At 33.6% G+C, this 20,418-nt stretch overlaps 1 protein-coding gene across 1 annotated transcript; it reads left to right on the top strand.

The window, feature by feature from the left end:
• The first annotated feature begins 4,291 nt into the window (after positions 1-4,291).
• On the top strand, positions 4,292-13,237 carry LOC119604430 (fatty acid synthase). The gene is made up of 9 exons (XM_037957021.1): positions 4,292-4,650; positions 5,635-6,152; positions 6,210-8,030; positions 8,100-8,523; positions 8,591-9,874; positions 9,942-10,554; positions 10,616-10,890; positions 10,957-11,306; positions 11,360-13,237. Exons 1-9 carry the CDS (start codon positions 4,468-4,470, stop codon positions 13,128-13,130), a joined length of 7,239 nt encoding a protein of 2,412 aa, XP_037812949.1. The 5' UTR covers positions 4,292-4,467; the 3' UTR covers positions 13,131-13,237.
• The last annotated feature ends 7,181 nt before the right edge of the window (positions 13,238-20,418 follow it).

The raw sequence follows: 20,418 nt of genomic DNA, 5'->3' as shown, positions 1-20,418 counted from the left end.
TCACATCTTAAAAATATACCTTTAAGTCACTTCTGAATTATAGAAAGAAAAGAGAATCAATTTTGTTAAAAAAACATGACAAAATTAAATAAAAAAAATAAAAATAAATTAATTTTTTTGGAAGCAGTGAAGAAATAGCTATCTAGAGTCTAGACTCCTTTGAACAATTTTTTTGGGACCAATAGGTGAAAAGTTACACTCATTTAAAAAAAACTCTATATAACCAAAATGTCCAACATTCAACCCCTTTAACTCCGGCAGTTCTTGACCGATAGAGCTAAAAAAAATAATCAATTTCATATGGGTTTGTTTAAAATTCAATTTACTACTTAATAAAGTAAGTTAAATCTGTAATATATTAAATAAATTTTAAATGTTGTGAAAATTTGGATAATCGAAGAAAAAATATAATTAAAACTTAAATTCCTACATTTTAAATAAAACTATTAGAATTTCCAAAGCTCTCATCTTACTGTATTCATTTGGGGAGATATCAATCTACTGTTTAAATTTAAGCTTTTTAGCTTCAACCGTTTAGCCTGTGCGATGATGAATCAATCAGTGAGTTAGTCAGTAACGTTAGAATTTTATATATATATCGATCGATTTAGTTAGAAACAAGATATTTAGTTAGAAACACGATATTCGTTTATTGAAAGCTTACGACAAAAAAATACATATAACATTTAACAAGAAAATAACAAATGTAAATAAGAAGGGCCATAGCAATTTAAAATTTTGTATGAACAATTAATTCTTTGTTAATTTATTGAATAATTGCAAAGTCCATTGTACTTTTAATTAAAACAAATCAAAAGTTTTATTTTACAAAATTATTTAAAAGAAAAATTCGATATAACTTAAGCCTATAGACAGAGAAATCAACACACAGTAGTTTATACACAGAAAAATTTCAAATGCTATTTCAAATACCAAAAGCTCGTTTTCAATTATTGTCTATATTAAAGTACTACCTATGATTGATTTTATACACAAATAATTTATTTTTTCTATTATTGTTGTTGCTTAAAACGATTTGGTTCATACATTTTCATGAATATAAATTTTAATTTTTGTGATTAATTTTTAATTTTACAAAATTTCTGTATTCAACTGAAAAAGTTATTGTTTTTGGAACAAAGTACCAATTTTTACTCTATTAATAATGGTTTCTAATTATTTTCAATGAAGGTTAATTTTAATACCAGTCTACAAAACTCATAGAAAGTAGATAAGCGGACGGAGAAGTGGATTATATAATACTAAACTAAATATATTTTATATTTATTATATAATATATTTAAAAAAAATTTACACAAACAAATTATTTTATTTAAAAATACATTTTCAAAAGTAAAAACCAAATTTTTTTTAATTTTAAGAATATTATTTGAATACAATACATACAATTTTAAATTTTTATACCCTACACCACTTTAGTGGGGAGGGTATATTGGATTTGTGCTGATGTTTGTAACATACAAAAATATTCGTCCCAGACCCACCTTAAAGTATACCAATCGGCTTAGAATCGTTTTCTGAGTCGATTAAGCAATGTCCGTCCGTCCGTCCGTCCGTCTGGCTGGCTGGCTGGCCATGTAAACCTTGTGCGCAAGGTACAGGTCGCAATTTTCAAGATAATTGGATGAAATTTGGCACGCACGTTTTATTTGACCTAAGGACGAAGCCTATTGAAAATGGTTAAAATCGGTCCATTATTTCACCTAGCCCCCATACAACAGAACCCCCCGAAAAGGGCTTCTGAGCTCATAATTATGTTAAATATACAGATATATCGATAAAATACGGCACAACTAAGTTTTATAGAAGTCTTGATGACCCTGCCAAATTTCATAAAGATCGGGCCACATTTGACCCTAGCTCCCATACAAAGTCCCCTTCAGAAAATTACTTGAATGTCCCAAATTAGCTTATAAACACAAATATCGCGATGAAATTCAGCAAAATAAAATATTATGTCAATATAAATATATTCACAAAATTTTTTCGGGCTTGGTCCATATTTGCCCCTAGCCCCCATATAAAGCCTCTTTCAGAAAATTGGTTTTTCATCCATAAATTGCTTAAATGTATCGGAACAAGGGAATATTGAAGATAAATGCTTTATTATGAAAAATAAATCACATTTAATATTCATAACTGGTGTAGGGTATCATATGGTCGGCCACGCCCGACTATAATTTCTTACTTGTTTTTTTTAATTTATTCTTCCCTGACTATCGTTGACTTTGGTAATAACAAAACAATAACAACATAAAGCTTCATAAGTTAAGTGTTCTTGCATAAAACATATTAAACTTATGGGCAATTTCGTGTCAAGTGACCCAGCTCAAAAAATCGATTTGGATGAAATTTGCTATTGGATAGTATTCTCGGAGTTACAGCTTAATTACAATTGGAACCGCTGTCGACAAACCACAAAAAAAAAGAGCGACGAATTTAAATTAAGCGACTGTCGACAGCCCACATTTTCTGACGTTTATTAGAAAAAATCAAAGCAGAATGATGTTTTTGTTTAAAATTAGAATTGTTTTTTAAGAAATAAATAGAAATGGTTAAAAAATTATTCAGAATAAAATAAAAGAAACAAAACAAAATGTTTTCGCATTTTAATTGTTATTATTTTCATTTAATATCTTCTGTTAATAATAACACATGGCGAAAAATGCGCATTATAACAACACTGTTTTTGCAATTTTGCAAGATTTTTAGCAAAATATTATGAACATAAGGCAACGCTACAACATGAAAATGAGAGGATCACCAGAGAGCGCAATAAAAATTAGATAGAATCCAGAATTGGCAAAATTGGTACAATTGTACTTTTTTTTGGTACAATTCGATCTTTAAAAGTACAATGGTACACCGATGACCCATTTTGTACAATGTTAAATTTATTCCCTTATTGAAATAATAATTTAAAATTGTACTTTTAACACAAAGTTCAAAGAACAACCGACTTCGGTCAAATTTTTAATAAACTTCAGAATAGGACATTTACAATTCTTCTTTATATTCTCTAATATTGTAAAGAATCTTGAAAGAGACTACAACCAGACAACCAGGAATAACATTTACCAAAGAGAGTAATTTTTATGATTATTTTGTATTCGATCGCTACTGACTCGATCGTTATTGACTAATATAATGACTAATCTATAGTTTTTAAAGTACTTTAACTTTTAAAAGTATTTCTACGGACTATTCTATTAATCAGTCTTTGGACTAGTATAAAAACTACTCTATATAGGTACTAGTTTATTGTCTAGTTTATAGACTACCGTCTAGTCTATAGAATAGCCTATTGCCTAGCCAATGGACTAGTACATTGACTAATGGACTTGCTTGAAATGCTTTTATATTGATATAAATTTGCAAAAATATAGATTTGGTACAATCGGATTCAAAAAAGTACAATTTAAAATGCTGTTTTGTACAATTTGAAAATACCATTTGCCATCCCTGATAGAATCTATCTCAACCACAATATCGCCTACCACAAGACGATATTTTGCTCTCCATACAAAAGGATTTTTTCCAAATGAGTGTCACTTTTCACCTATTGGTCCTAGCAAAAATTGTACAAAAGAGTTTAGATAGATATTTTTTAACCTTGCACGGTGGTAAATTCTGGCCAAGGCCTTGGTGCAAATTTCATCCAAATCGGAAGAGATCGATTTCACAATTTGGGCACTTGACACAAAATTGTACGTACGAATATGTACGTCTCATGTCATGTGAAGTTAAATTAAAACCAAGCTTATCATTTATAAATTACCGATTTGTTTCACTTTTTTGGTCAAAATTTTGCTAAGAACAGTGAAATAAAAAGTTGAGGAAATTCTTTATGTTATGCTAAATATTAAGGAAACTTTTCTAATTTTTGTCCGCAAAATGTAAATAAATTCCATAAATAAATATTTAGTAAGATCTTTTTTTAATTTTCAATAAATTGAGATGACTAATTGAATGAATACTCTAAGAGTTGGTATACAATAAAGTAATTTAATGTCAACACTTACTACGAGCATAAATCTAAAATTACGAAATTGAAACCCACCAAACCACTGTACATTGGGTTTTTTCTACATAAATTATAGAATGGCTTCTTAATTATTATACAATATATTGGATGATTTCTATTTACTGGTCGGCGTTGTTAAATTGTAATTAAAATGTATTGAAAGGCCGACACTTGTTGGAATTTTTAATGAGGAAAAATCAAATTATAAAAGTAGCCCCGATTTCGGCATGGAATCAATTGCAATTCGATTGGCAATTCGTTCGATAATACAGGATTTAATTCGCTTTATTTGGATTACGCGTACCACTTCACAATCGTCTGCTTAAAAACTAAAAAATCATAATAAAACCCCAAAATATATTAAAATATATAATACATTAAAAAAGAAAGACCTGCAAATATTAAAAATTAAATAGTGAATCATGTCAAACAACAATGAAACATCAGAGAATATCTCTTCAACATCCGGCAGTGAAAAAAAATATAAAAAATACTCTAGAATCTTTCCGGAAACTGAAGGAGATGATATTGTAATTTCTGGTATCTCTGGAAAATTTCCAAATTGTCATAATACTGCTGAATATGAATATAATCTTTACAATAAGGTGTGTGTGTGTGTGTGTAGTGAACAAAAAACAAAAACATTTTATTTTCAGAAAAGAAATATTCTTATTCAATATACGCACGTTAAAATTAATTAAAATATATCAAAATCTTAAAAAAAAAAACAAAATAATCTCCAATTTGTCGGAAATGAGTGATATACATACATAAGTATATATTGTTTACTGCAGTGGAATTAATTATTTAATTTCAATTATAGTTTAATAATCTTAAATCCAATGTTGAATATAATAAAATATCATACCGATGCTGCTCATAGGCTAAATCCATGCAATGTTCTTTTTATACTCTACACCGCTTTAGTGTAGAGAGTACATTGGAGTTATGCTGATGTATGTATGTAATACATAGAAATATTGGTTCAACCTTAAATTATACCAATCAGCTCAGTATAATTTTCTGAATCGATTTAGCTATATCCGTCCCTCCGTAATCCCTTGTATTATTTGATGAAATTTGGCACCAAGGACGAAGACTATTGAAAATTTGCCCATTATTTCACCTAACCCCCATACAACGGCACCTTCCGATTTTGTTTGTTAGCTAAAAATTATTTCAAATATACTAGCATCTTTTTAAAAAATCGGCACAACTAATTTTATATAAGTATAAATGGTACTGCCGATTTTCATAACTATCGGGTCTCATTTGACCCTAGTCTCATACAAACTCCCCTTTTTTCTCCATTAATAGCTACGACCAAATGCGGTCTTAAGGATAAAACTTAAAATTTGGCTACCGGGTTGGGCAGATTGTTATTGAAGACATTTGCATCGGTGTTGCCTTCAGGAAATAAAAAATTATGTATTAGCTGATAGACAGCAACCTGTACGTTATCGTGTCTCAAGCTATATACTCGATGAGATGAGCGACAATGACGATAACTTTTAATTTCATTAATTAATAAATTAATAAAATATAAATTAAAAAAATTAATATACATATATGTATTAAATTTTGAATAGATTGATATGGTTGACGATGACGAACGCCGTTGGCGTCACTTTAATCCAGAAATTCCTAAGAGATCTGGTAAAATTTATGAACTTGAGAAATTCGATGCCACTTTCTTTGGCGTGCACTTTAAACAGGCCCATACTATGGATCCTCAAACACGTATATTAATGGAGACGGCTTATGAAGCAGTCATTGACGCTGGCATCAATCCCAAAAGTTTGAGAGGTACTAAAACTGGAGTCTATATTGGTTCATGTATTTCGGAATCAGAAAAAACATGGTTTTATGAAAAGGTATCGTCTGGTGGTTTTGGTATAACTGGATGCAGTCGTGCTATGTTGGCTAATCGAATTTCTTATGCACTTGGCCTGCAAGGTCCCTCATTTCTTGTGGACACTGCCTGTTCAAGTTCAATGTATGCCCTGGATAATGCTTTTACCGCACTGCGTAATGGTGAAATCGATGCTGCTATAATTGGAGGAGCAAATCTGTTATTGCATCCTTTTGTGACACTGCAGTTTGCCAGGTCAGTCGACTAATATTAAGATTTTTAAAACAGTTTTAACATTTTAATTTCGCACAGACTTGGTGTTTTAGCTGCTGACGGTTTCTGTCGTCCTTTCGATAAAGATGCTAGCGGTTATACTCGTTCGGAAGCCATTAATTGTATGTTCCTGCAGCGCAAGCGTAATGCCAAGCGTGTATATGCAACTGTCGTATACTCAAAGACTAATTGCGATGGTTTTAAACCCGAGGGCATTACTTATCCATCTGGAAAGTTACAAGAACAGTTGTTAAGTGAATTTTACAATGAAGTTAACGTAAGTCCCGACGACTTGGGCTATTTGGAAGCACATAGTACCGGAACAGTAGTTGGAGATCCTGAAGAATGCCGTGCTATTGACAATGTGCTATGCAGTCAACGAACCTCACCGTTATTAGTAGGTTCTGTTAAGTCGAATGTTGGTCATTCTGAAGCTGCTTCGGGAGTCAATTCATTAATAAAGGCATGTTTTGCTTTTGAAAATGGAAAGATTCCTCCTAACATTAATTTTGAAGAAATCAAACCAGAAATTTCTGCATTGGCAGAAGGAAGGTTAGTTGTGGTGAAGGATGTTATGGACTTGGAAAAACCATATATTGGTATAAATTCATTCGGTTTTGGTGGCGCCAATGCTCATGCCTTATTGAAGGCCTTTGAGAAAACCAAGATTAATAATGGTGTACCGGAAGACGATATACCACGTTTAGTAACTTGGGCTGGTAGAAATGAGCAATCTGTAAACACAATTCTGGATGCCATTGAAAAACGTCCTTTGGATGCAGAATTTATAGCTCTTTTGCAAAACATACAAAATGATGAAGTTTCTGGCTTGGTTTTTCGTGGTTTTGGTATTTGTAGTAAAAACGGTCAAGAAGAACCGGCCACAGTTTTGGTAAGAGATGTTCAGCATTATACTGGTATAAAAAGGCCTATTGTTTGGGTCTTCAGTGGTATGGGCTCGCAATGGTCACAAATGGGTACATCCCTAATGATTATTCCTCAATTTCGACAATCAATCGAACGCTGTCATGCAGCTCTTTTACCAAAGGGCCTCGATCTCATTCATATATTGACATCGGATGATCCCACAGTTTTTGATAACATTTTGCACTCATTTGTTGGTATTGCTGCCATTCAAATTGGTTTGGTGGACGTTTTGAGATCACTTAACTTGGAACCAGATTATATTATTGGACATTCGGTGGGCGAACTTGGCTGCGGCTATGCCGACGGTGGTTTTACTCCTGAACAAATGATTCTGGCTTCTTACTATCGTGGAAAAGTCAGTTTAGAAATAGAAAAAATCAAAGGATCTATGGCTGCTGTTGGCATTGGTTTCAAAAAAATTGTTAATATGCTCCCAAGTACAATTGAAGTAGCCTGCCATAATGGCGCCGATTCATGTACAATTTCGGGACCTGCTGACGATGTAGCCAACTTTGTATCTGAGCTAAAGTCCAAGGATATTTTTGCCAAAGAGGTTCCATGCTCAAATATTGCTTACCATTCCCGATATATAGCACATATGGGACCACAACTGTTAAAATATTTGCAACAAACTATTCCCAACCCAAAACAAAGATCAACGAAATGGCTAAGCTCCAGTGTTCCTAAAAATGAATGGGATCAACCTGGGCGCAATTTATGCTCCGCGGAGTATCATACAAACAACTTATTAAGCAGCGTTCTCTTTGAGGAAACATTCGCCCTCTTGCCAAAAAATGCTTTAACTATTGAAATCGCTCCTCATGGTCTTTTACAAGCAATTTTAAAACGTTCAATGCCTGGTGGTATCCACATTCCACTTACTCAACGTGGAAATAAAAATAATGGACTTTTCTTCTTAACAGCTCTCGGAAAGTAAGATTATTTTAATAACAAGCATTATCACCAAAAAATATTGAAATGTTATATATTAAATTTTTGCAGACTTTTTACAAGTGGAATTAACTTTCCAGTCCAAAATCTTTATCCAAAAGTAGAATTTCCAGTCTCTCGGGGTACACCCGGTATTAGTTCTTTAATACGATGGGATCATAAGGAAGACTGGTTTATAACAAAATACGAAAACATGAAGACAAAATCAAGTGGAGAACGAGTTTTCACTGTTAATCTGGGTAGCGATGATGAGGAATACATGACTGGCCATGTAATTGATGGAAAAATATTGGTTCCCGCTACTTGCTATCTTCAGTATGTATGGGAAACGTTTTCTCTTATGTATCATGGACCCAGTTTTATGGATGTACCAGTTGAATTTGAAGATGTTAAGTTTTTGAGAGCAACAAATATAAATGCAAAGACTAGCGTAGATTTAACAGTTATGATACACTATGGAACTGGAAACTTTGAGGTGGGGATAGACAGTAATATAATAATCAATACTTGACTACATCTTTTCATTCTTTTTTTCGCCACAGATTACTGAATCAGGAGCTTTGGTAGTAACAGGAAGGATTTCAGAAATAGAAAATCCAACAATTCCAAAAGTGCCCAACTTTAAGGAAACCTCAGAATTCCCAATGGTCTCAAAGAAGGACTTTTATAAGGAGTTAAAGTTGCGTGGTTATCACTATAACGGCACTTTCCAAGCTGTGCAGGAGGCGCGAGGTGATGGACTCTATGGCAAAGTTGAATGGAAATATAATTGGGTTACATTTATGGATGCCATGTTACAAATACATATATTAGGAACTGATGCCAGAAGCCTTTTATTACCTACTCAAATTCGTAAATTACGTATTTATGGTCTTCATCACTTTAATATAATGACTACCATGGATCCCGAGAATCGAGTGTTTGACGTATACGTTGATCATGATTCAAATAGGATTGTTGCTGGTGGAATTGAATTAATAGGTCTTCATGCTAGTCCTGTTCAACGTCGTAAGCCTCCAGGAGTTCCAGTATTGGAAAAATACAACTTTTTACCTCATTTCCCCTCCCCTGTAGTGAGTGAAGCCGATGCGGCACGTATTTGTGTTCAGTTGGCTTTAGAGAATGTACCAACATTAAAAATGAAAATTGTCGAGGTCGACACAGATGGACGATTGCCTATTATATCAAACTTTTTAGATTCAGTGGAAGATTTACCCGTAATAACAGGAGATTATATGTTCCTTTCTAGTCAGGCGATCACTGACATGCCAGCTGCCATACATGTTGAAAATGGCAAACTTTCCACACAATCGAACTGTCACTTTATTATTGTCGGCGGTTTAGGTGGACAGATGAACGAGGAAACAATTAAAGCAGCCAATAAATCATTGTTGGATAATGGATATTTAGTTGTTCGCGAGCGCACTACCTCAAATATAGAAAACTTGGTTATTCCAGAAAATTTCAAGATGTTGGCGGTTATGCCTCTTGAGAACAATGAAGAAGTTATTTTGCTGTTGCAAAAAACAAAGAAAAATTTCAATCTCGAACCATTGGTAATAGAGGTTAGCGAATCCGACCATGATTTCGAATGGTTGTCACAAGTTCAGCATGCCATTACCAACAAAACACCTGTTGTTCTTTATGCTTTTAATGAAAAACTAAACGGTCTCATTGGCCTAGTGAACTGTTTGAGAAAAGAACCAGATGGCAACTTAGTTACAGGCTTCTTTATTGATGATTTAAATGCACCCCCATTCAGCCTCAGTGATCCATTCTATGGAAATCAGTATGCGTTAAGGCTGGCTATCAATGTTTATAAAAATGTAAGTATCGTAGAAACACTCTTATCTTTAAAGTCATACATATTAAAGGTCGTTTACATTTATTTAGGGAAAATGGGGTACATACCGTCATTTGCAACTTAAAACCGACGAAAAATGCATTGCTCGAGGAGATCATGTGTATGGCAATGTTATGCAGCGTGGAGACTTGTCGTCTTTCCGCTGGTTTGAGGGACCATTTGATGCCAAAGAGTGTCCCATTAAGGTTGTGTATTCATCAGTCAATTTCCGTGATGTAATGCTGGCCACTGGTCGTTTAGGTGTTGAGTTGTACAGTTCCAGCAGAATTCATCAATCTTGTCTATTGGGCATTGAGTTTTCAGGTATTGAAACAAAGACTGGACGTCGGGTAATGAGTATGGTTGCAAGGAGTGGCGTTGCTTCGTATATCGAAAAACCTTCCAAGTTAATATTCACAGTACCTGATCATTGGTCATTGAAAGAAGCAGCTACGGTGCCTGCAGTTTATATCACCGTTTACTACGCTTTCTTTGTGTGTTCCGATATACGTAAAGGAAAAAGCATTCTCATTCATGCCGGAACTGGTGGTGTTGGTTTGGCAGCTATACGCACAGCATTGGCTTACAATATGGAAGTATTCACTACTTGTAGCACACCGCAGAAGAAGAAATTCCTTCTTGAAACATTCCCTCAATTGAAAGGTATAAACAATGATTGAATTAGCAAATTCATAACACTATAATTATCTTTATCCATTTTCAGAGTCTCACATTGGAAATTCACGAGACACTTCATTTGAGCATATGATTTCTCGTGAAACGAATGGCAAGGGTGTAGATTTTGTGTTGAATTCACTTGCTGAAGACAAGTTATTTGCATCTGTACGTTGCTTGGGCATGTGTGGTCATTTCCTCGAAATCGGTAAATTTGACATGGCCAATGATAGCAAGCTTGGTATGAGTTGTTTCCTTAAGGAACTAACTTTCCATGCCGTTTTGGCTGATCGTTTGGTAAATGCGTCTGATGAAGAAATCGATGTAAGTATAATAACTACGGAAGTAAGTCAAATTAATTCAACTACTTATTTTATGTAAAATCCGTAGCACTTAAAACATATTATCGAAGTCGACATAGCAAAGGGCATTATCCAACCATTGCCTGCAAATGTGTTCCAAGCTCCCCAGATAGAACAAGCTTTCCGTTTCTTAGTAGGAGGCAAACACATAGGAAAGGTAATCATTCAAGTTCGCGAAGATGTTGAATCTGAAAAGACAATACCAGTTACGGCATTGAAACAAGTCTATTTTAAAGAAGACTTGAGCTATGTAATACCCGGAGGTTTAGGAGGTTTTGGACTAGAGTTAGCAGATTGGATGGTCATACGCGGAGCTAAAAATATTGTATTAAGCTCAAGTAGAGGAATTACAAAAGACTATCAATCCTATCGGATTGCGTAAGTTACTTTTTTCATATAAAAAATTCTGTATTTAAACAAAACTTTTTCAGATTGTGGAAGACATATGGATGCTCAATAAAGGTTAGTACCAGTGATATTACATCATATGAAGGCTGCAAAAAATTATTGGAAGAAGCAGAAGAAATGGCTCCAGTTGGCGGAATTTTCAATTTGGCTGTCGTATTGCGTGATGGAATTTTTACAAATTTGACAAAAGAATCATTTATAGAGAGCTTTGCTCCGAAAGCCATTGCTACGAAATATTTGGATGAATTATCCCGTCAGAAATGCCCCAAACTGAAGCATTTTGTTATTTTCTCCAGTGTGTCATGTGGTCGCGGAAATGCTGGTCAAACTAATTATGGTATGGCTAATTCTATAATGGAAAGAATAGTAGAAGATCGTGTTGCAAATGGTTATCCAGCTAAAGCTGTGCAATGGGGTGCTGTGGGAGAGGTTGGGCTTGTCGCTGATATGGCCGAAGACAAAATTGATATGGAAATCGGTGGTACTTTACAGCAACGTATTTCATCGTGTTTGCAAGAATTAGACAAACTCTTGTCTGTCCCAGATGCCATTGTAGCAAGTATGGTCGTAGCCGAAAAACGGGCAGGACGATCGGGTAACGAGAGCATTGTTGAAACGGTAATGAATATTATGGGAATTCGAGATCTTAAGTCAGTTTCATTAGGAACTACTTTATCTGAAATGGGAATGGACTCCTTGATGGCAGTGGAAATTAAACAGACATTGGAGCGAGATTTTGAACTCGTACTAACACCACAAGACTTACGCTCTTTAACATTCCAGAAACTACAAGAGTTTGCTGATGCACGTGAACGTGAGAACACGGATGTAGTAAAAATGATTTTTGCTTCTGAAGGAAAAGAACAGGCAATGGAGCTGTTGTTGCGTAATCTCGGTGATGAAGCTTGTTGCGACGAGATCTTAGTGCAATTAAACACAGCTGCAGATTCATCCAAAATCAATATGCCTCCAACAATTTTCATACCGGGCTTGGAAGGTACTGCTGGTCAAGCATGGTACAAGATCGGAAGTCAAATAATAAGTAGAGCTAATGTTTTACAACTGCATAGTTTTGCAGAGATGACAACTGTAAAAGCAATTGCAGAAGCAGCCTTTGAACATGTTAAATCCGTTTTAACTGCCTCTCAACCATTTTACATTATCGGCTACTCGTTCGGTACGTATGTTGCTATTCAATTGGTTGCCCTTCTTGAAAAGGCCGGATATAGGGGTCAACTGTTGCTCATTGATGGTGCTCCTCACTTCCTAACTAAACTTACACGCCTTCAATTGGGTGAAGACTTCACGGATAATGAATTGTACGATTTATTACTATCCCTTATTTCAAGCCTTATCTTCCCAGAGGAAACGAAAGAAACAACTGGATTGGTATTCCATAAAATTCCTACCTTAGAGGGCAAGTTAGAGAAGTTTATGGAATATGTTGCTAAACAAGACCTTTACAGCAAAGAGTACTCTGCTACCATGGTCAATGCAATGTTCAGACGTATAAAAATGGCCGCTCACTACGATCTAAACAATATTGAGGAACTGAAAACTCCAATAACCTTAATTCGTCCAGCTGAAGTTGCACTTCAAGACATTGAAGAAGATTATTGTCTTACTCGAATTACTAGTGGAAAGGTCATAATGAAGGTAATCGAAGGCAGCCATTCCTCCATGTTGGATAATCCAATACTGCCACAAATAATAAATGACTTTGATCCCGCTGTGAAAGATGACAAAAATTTTGAAGAATATATTCGCGACGGAAATCCCACTAAAATATGTTAATTCAAATTTTAGTTACATAGTTAAATTAATTAAGTTTAAATCAAGATGATCAATCAATTTATTATATATTCAAAAAATAAATAAGCGGTATTGTAAAAAAAATTAAATATTAACAATTTTGAGCATTTATTTCATTTAAGATATCTGATAGCAGTCAAAGTATATTTATGGGGGATTTGTTGTTACTTCTATTGGATAGCAGTTTAGTCCTATTGGATAGTAGTTTAGATAAAATTTTTCAACAAGAATTTTTTGAGTTAAAGTGGGCCCAACTTTGACATTTTTGCTAAATATGTGTTTCTTTTCATCTACTGTAACGTGCAGTTACAAATACTAACATATATCCCTAATCACATTCTAATTACCATAATTAATAATTTCCTATTATAATAGTAAATGTTTACTGTAAATTATTACTGTTGAATAATTCCCATATTTGTTGAATTTTTGTACAAGAGATCAAAGAATTTATGGGCAAAGGAAGCAAGAGCCGAAGTACCGATTAAGTTCCCGGGCAGCAAATCGTAATTAGGCCGAAGTTCTTACTTCATACTAATACCGTAACCGAAGCCAGTAGTTATCCGACCGAGTGCCGAAGCATTTATCTCGCCGGATAATAATACATAGATAGTCTTAACTAATAAACCGTAGTTAACCGATTGAGAGCTGAAGCATTTATCTCAACCATTTGTAAAATATTCGTATTATCCTATTAATAGTAGTTAGCCGACCGAAGCATTTATGTCGTCGGATTGTTTTCCGTTTATTAGCATTTATCTCTTCGGATTGTATTCCTTAAAGAGTCACAATTAGCCGACGAGAGCCGAATAATTTATCTCATCGGATTGTATAGTAGCTAGCCGACCGAGGGTCGAAGCATTTATCTCGTCGGATTGTATTGCTTAGCTAGTTATAGTTAGTCACGAGAGCCAAAGAATTTATCTCATCGGATTGCATCTATAGTCGTTAGCCGACCGAGAGCCGAAGCATTTATCTCGTCGGAGTGTATTCCTTAGACACAGCCAATACGTCATAGTCAACCGAATAGAGAGTTGATATATTTAACTCCTCCATACTTAACAATAGGCGAAGGAAAACTACATCAGAAGCTTAATAGATCTTTAAAGAACTTGGACAGATTGAGCAGAACCCGTATGGAAACAAAACTGCTTCACAAACATATTGTTCGTAGCAAATTTTTTTTCAAATATTTTTGATAGCTATTATGGACTTTTGTTTTGCAAAATTAAAGTTTTTTTTTATTTTTTTTTCCAATTTTGGTCCTTTTTATTTTTGACTCAAAAGCAAGCTTAGAAATTTTTCTTTAATAACTTTTTGTCGCTTAAGCCCCTTTTACATTATTCCACAAGTAATATGATCAATCTGTGAAGATTTCGTAGTCTAAACACAATCTATCTATATCAGTCAAGAGCAGAATTGCCATTCGAATGCTCACGTGTATAGGCCTGAAAATTTAGCTGACCCTTCGTTGGCACACGTACACAATAAGCTTGCATGTATTGGTGTGTCTGTGTTTATGTGAAATGAAAACTTTAATGCATGTTATGTTCTCTTTTAATACACATAGCAAAATGTTTGATGTTAATTGGGAAAGTTATTTTTTTTATAAAAAATATGGATGGTCAAAAATAATTGTTTTTAAAAATATTTAATTTTTCATGAAATTACATTTTATTTTTCCACGCTTTATTGAAAAAAAAAAATATTGAAATAATTTATTAATGTATTAAAGGTGTATTTGCACGCAAAATATTTTATTTTGTTTATGAACAACTTTTTACAATGTACAAATACTAGAGCCCTGCATGAGTGACTCTATTTGTCACCCACAATGAGTAATCCACTGCATTGCACTCAACTCATTTTTATACCCTACACCACTTTAGTGGGGAGGGTATATTGGATTTGTGCTGATGTTTGTAACATACAAAAATATTCGTCCCAGACCCACCTTAAAGTATACCAATCGGCTTAGAATCGTTTTCTGAGTCGATTAAGCAATGTCCGTCCGTCTGGCTGGCTGTCCATGTAAACCTTGTGCGCAAGGTACAGGTCGCAATTTTCAAGATAATTGGATGAAATTTGGCACGCACGTTTTATTTGACCTAAGGACGAAGCCTATTGAAAATGGTTAAAATCGGTCCATTATTTCACCTAGCCCCCATACAACAGAACCAACCGAAAAGGGCTTCTGATACAGATATACAGATATATCGATAAATATACAGATATATCGATAAAATACGGCACAACTAAGTTTTATAGAAGTCTTGATGACCCTGCCAAATTTCATAAAGATCGGGCCACATTTGACCCTAGCTCCCATACAAAGTCCCCTTCAGAAAATTACTTGAATGTCCCAAATTAGCTTATAAACACAAATATCGCGATGAAATTCAGCACAATAAAATATTATGTCAATATAAATATATTCACAAAATTTTTTCGGGCTTGGTCCATATTTGCCCCTAGCCCCCATATAAAGCCTCTTTCAGAAAATTAGTTTTTCATCTATAAATTGCTTAAATGTATCGGAACAAGGGAATATTGAAGATAAATGCTTTATTATGAAAAATAAATCACATTTAATATTCATAACTGGTGTAGGGTATCATATGGTCGGCCACGCCCGACTATAATTTCTTACTTGTTTATTTTGAATATTATTTACAAAGAGTGTGTACATTTGATTTTAATAATTCAAATTTTTGTTTGACTCAATCATTGCGAGTATTTTTGTGTAAGTGTACGTCTACATTCAAATCGAGTAAGTTAACAACTTACGTATATTAAAAGAATACAAAATAAATATTTTGAATCGAGTGAATCGAGTTTTAAATGCCAAAAGAAAAATAATTTAAAAAGAAATATAATAAAAAAACATGATATCGCAAATTAATTTAAAAATGGACAACAATGAGGTATATCTAATTAATAAATACTAAACCGTATGATAAATGTTTAATTTATATTATATTTTATTGTAAATTGGAACAGAATTCTAGCGGCGCCGTTGATAGCCCAGCATCCGTTTCCAGTGTAACTAGCTTGTTGAGCCATGAGATAATAAAAACAAAAATAATTAACCAAGAATATAAATTAAGTAATAAAACTGGACGTAGTAACGTATGGAAAACATTTGGAATGATTATAAACGACTCAGGTGAAGAATTGTTAAATGTAGTCGCGTGTCGATTTTGCTTTAGCGTGTATAAACATAACAGTAGATCTACTACAAACTTGGTAAGACATAAATGCTACATCGCCACAAAAGATCGGGATAACGTACACAACGTTTTAGTGGATAGTGACACAAAAAGGAAAGCATTGTATACATTTACCAAATGAATTATTGAAAACTGCAGACCTTTTACATTGGTGGAAGATTCCGGTCTTCATGAACTTGTTAGCTTCGTTTTGTCCATCGGTTCAAAATATGGTAAGCACGTCAATGTAAAATCATTACTTCCACACTCAACAACAGTAGGAAGAAATGTTTGTAAGCTTTACGATGTAGCATTTTCTGAGATAAAATCCGACATCACTAAAGTCAAGGACATTGGGTTCGCTCTAACCACCGATTTGTGGACGGACAGCTATTTACACAAATCATTTTTGGCAATAACAATGCATTATATAAAAGATACACAATTGAATAACGTTTTGTTGGGAATACGCAGCATGAATGGCGAAAAATGTACTAGTGAGTTGTATATACCATTATAAAATTTTAATGGCCACTGATTTTTTATCAATTATTCCGAAATCCTTTAGGTGATAACATATACTGCAAAGCTTGTAACATACTTAGCGAATTTGATTGTGTATTCACTGAAAATGTTACCGTCGTGACGGACAGAGGATCAAATATGGTTGCTGCTTTTCGCAGCGCTGCCCATATATATTGTATTAACCATCTACTGAATAATGTTATTCAGAAATCCATAGATGCAGTCCCAGAAGTAAAATTTATTTGCGATGTAGCCACCAAGATAGTGAGGTACTTTAAAACGTCTGGGATAAATTCAAATATAACAAAGTCCTTAAAAAGCTTTTGTCCATCAAGATGGAATACTTTCTATTATATGTTGCCGTCATTAAAAAGCAGTTGGGACGAAGTTGTTTTCATATTACAAGAAAGGCATGAAATCCATCGTATACAGAATATTGATTTAAGAAATATAACTGCTGTGTTGGATATAATTCAACCCTTTGAAGAAGCCTCGAAGATACTAGAGGGAGAGAAATATCCAACAATTCATTTGGTCTACATTTATGTAAACAGCCTTCAAAAGAAATGCGCTGGAAACAACGAGGATATAAGTATCGCCCAGGCTTTGAAAAGCAAGCTTAGGCACTACTTGGAAACTGTCGTTTTTTCTAATTTGTCCATCTGGCATCGAGTTGCACTATTCCTGTTCCCCCCTGCAAACAAATTGCTAAGTTTTTCTGAAGAAGATCGAAATCTTATAAAATTAAAATGTATCGAGTTGATACAAAGCCTAGTACAGAATTGTGAGCCTATAACAGAATCACAACAACTGTCAGTAGCCTCAATCTCATCGAAAAATTTAGAGCTGTTTTCAGATTTTATTCGATCATCTGATTTTCAAACCAACGACGATTTAGTGGCCTCAGAGTTGAGACGATACGAAAACACAGAAGTGTCCTTTTTTGATGATTTCGACACACTTAAGTGGTGGGATTCGCATAAGAACGAGTTCCCCTTTTTACACAAATTGAGCTGCCGAATCTCAGCAATACCAGCAAGTAGCGCACCTTCAGAACGGGTTTTCTCTTGTGCCCGCAACGTAATTTCTGAAAAAAGATGCTCCATTGCCTCAAATGATATTGCGGTAAATCAAATTATTTTCTTACACATGAATCAGAAAAAATACGCAGTTGCACAAGAAGAAGGTGCTCTCAGTGTTAATATATAATTATAAAAATCCTTATATTTCATATTTTTTCACTTTACAGTAGTTTTGTTTACATCTCTAAATAATATTCAAATATAATTATTACATGAGTTACATTAATAAAATATACATATATACATAACAATAATGCATTTTATTTGTAATCTCGATATAAAAATTCATAAGAACGGTAATTCGTTCAAAGAATTGCATTCTAATTAAAACACATAATAAATCCTTCTATGATTCGATTCACTCGCTGTTTTGCACTCGATTTGAAACACAAAAACACTCTCAATACTCATATCATACAATACTCTTTACATTTATGTATTTTACTTTATTTGAATTTTTTGTCATATACATTTTTGTTTTGAATAAATTATTATATTCATTCAAAAAACAATGAGTGAGTCAAAAACAGTACTTACAAAAAATTAAATGTTTTAAAATATTATTTAAGTCACTCATGCAGGGCTCTAACAAATACTAAATGTTGACTTGAATACGCATCTCTGCTGCTTAATACACACAATAAATACTTGATAGTATGTGTCTGCCCACCACTGATCTATATATATAAAATTCTGGCGCTGCGAATTATGGCCCCAGGTAAAATGGCCCCAAAATATAAAACGAAAAATTGCCCCAATGTTGGGGTCAAAATTCATTATGAAGTATAACCCTAACATTTTTTAAGAAAAATCACCCCAAAATTAATGAAAAATCTCCCCAAGGTTGAAATGAAAAGTGGCCCCAAATATTGGGTTAATTTTTCGTAATGAACAATTACCCCAAAAACGTAAATGAAATTTCACCCCATTTAATTTTAATTCAAATATAGGTGACGTGTCATAAAGTCCAGTGTCATATTTTCCATGGGCGTTATGACTCACTAAATTGAGTCTAGTGTCCATGGACGTTATAACAATTTCAAAAGTGTCACAATGCATAAAGTCTATGGATTTCAAAGAGTCCATTTATCAAAAGAAGGCTTAATTTAGCGAAGCCGGTATTCGAAATACCCCAGAGTTTAAAACCCCTGCGCCCGGCCGAAGGCCGGCTATACAGAAAACTTTTTAAATGGAAACCAAAATGCAACATACACCAAATTTAGGATAAATTCCTTTGGGGGTAAGAATGTCCCTTTCATAAATTCTTTACAAATTTTCAAATACAGTTCTGTTTTAAAAGTGATACAATGTCAATGGACATTATAACACTTTTAAAAATTGTCATAACGTCCATGGACACTATGAAACTTTTTGGTGTGTCATAACGTCAATGGACATTATGACATCCCACCTCAAATATAAGCTAACATATTTATAAAATTTCATATTTAATAATTTTTGTTGTATTTTTATTAAATGTTTGTTAATTTTGAACATTCTTGAAATATTTTTTGTAAAAATATGTTCAAAATTAACAAACATTTTATGAAAATACAACAAATATTATTACATAAAATATTTTTTAATAAAAAATATCGCGCGATAATGTTCTGATTTTTTATAAAATATTAATAAATAGTAATAATGAAAGATCACCCCTAATTATTATATGGTTTTTTAGGTCCCTTTTTAATATTTTAATATTCACGTATTTTACAAAATTTAAGAATGAAAATTAGCCCCAAAGGAAAAAAGTTTTGTTTTGGGGTATTTCTTCATTTCACAACATTGGGGTCATTTTTATTTTTTTTGCAAAATGCAGTATTACCCCAAATATAAAAATGTTGAAATACCCCAAAAAATATATAAAAAAAAAACAAAACTTTCGTGTTTTTGTTTCCTGTATCTTTGTTGGGGCCATATTTCGTTTTACGTTTTGGGGCCATTTTACCTGGGGCCATAATTCGCAGCGCCTAAAATTCTAACGTTACTGACTGACTGACTGATTCATCATCACACAGCCTAAACGGTTGAAGCTAAAGAGTTGAAATTTGGACAGGATGTTTGTATCCCGCCAAATAGATCCACTAAGGTGGGATTTTTGGAATGTTTAGGCGGTAAAAAAGTTTAAAATAGGGATAAAAAAGTACCAAAAGTGGGAAAAACGGGAAATTTGATTTTATTAAAACTCACTGACCCAATTTTAATAAATTTGGAGAAATTAATAGATTTAGTAACACTAAATTTAATAATGGAGTGTTACTTGGAACTCCGGTACAAAGGACTATTTTTTGGTACTTTTTCGTTTTTTAACTAGTATTTTTCGTGTTTTTATACCCTCCACCACCACCAGTGGTGATAGAGGGTATATATAAGTTTGTCATTCCGTTTGTAACACAAAGACATATTCATCTGAGACCCAACAAAGTATATATATTCTTGGTCCTTATGAAA

Source organism: Lucilia sericata, unplaced genomic scaffold (assembly GCF_015586225.1).
Source record: "Lucilia sericata isolate MDLA Ls3-8-SP2 unplaced genomic scaffold, ASM1558622v1 Contig000013F_arrow, whole genome shotgun sequence".
Taxonomy (NCBI): Eukaryota; Metazoa; Arthropoda; class Insecta; order Diptera; family Calliphoridae; genus Lucilia; species Lucilia sericata.
This window is presented reverse-complemented; position numbering and strand designations above follow the sequence as displayed.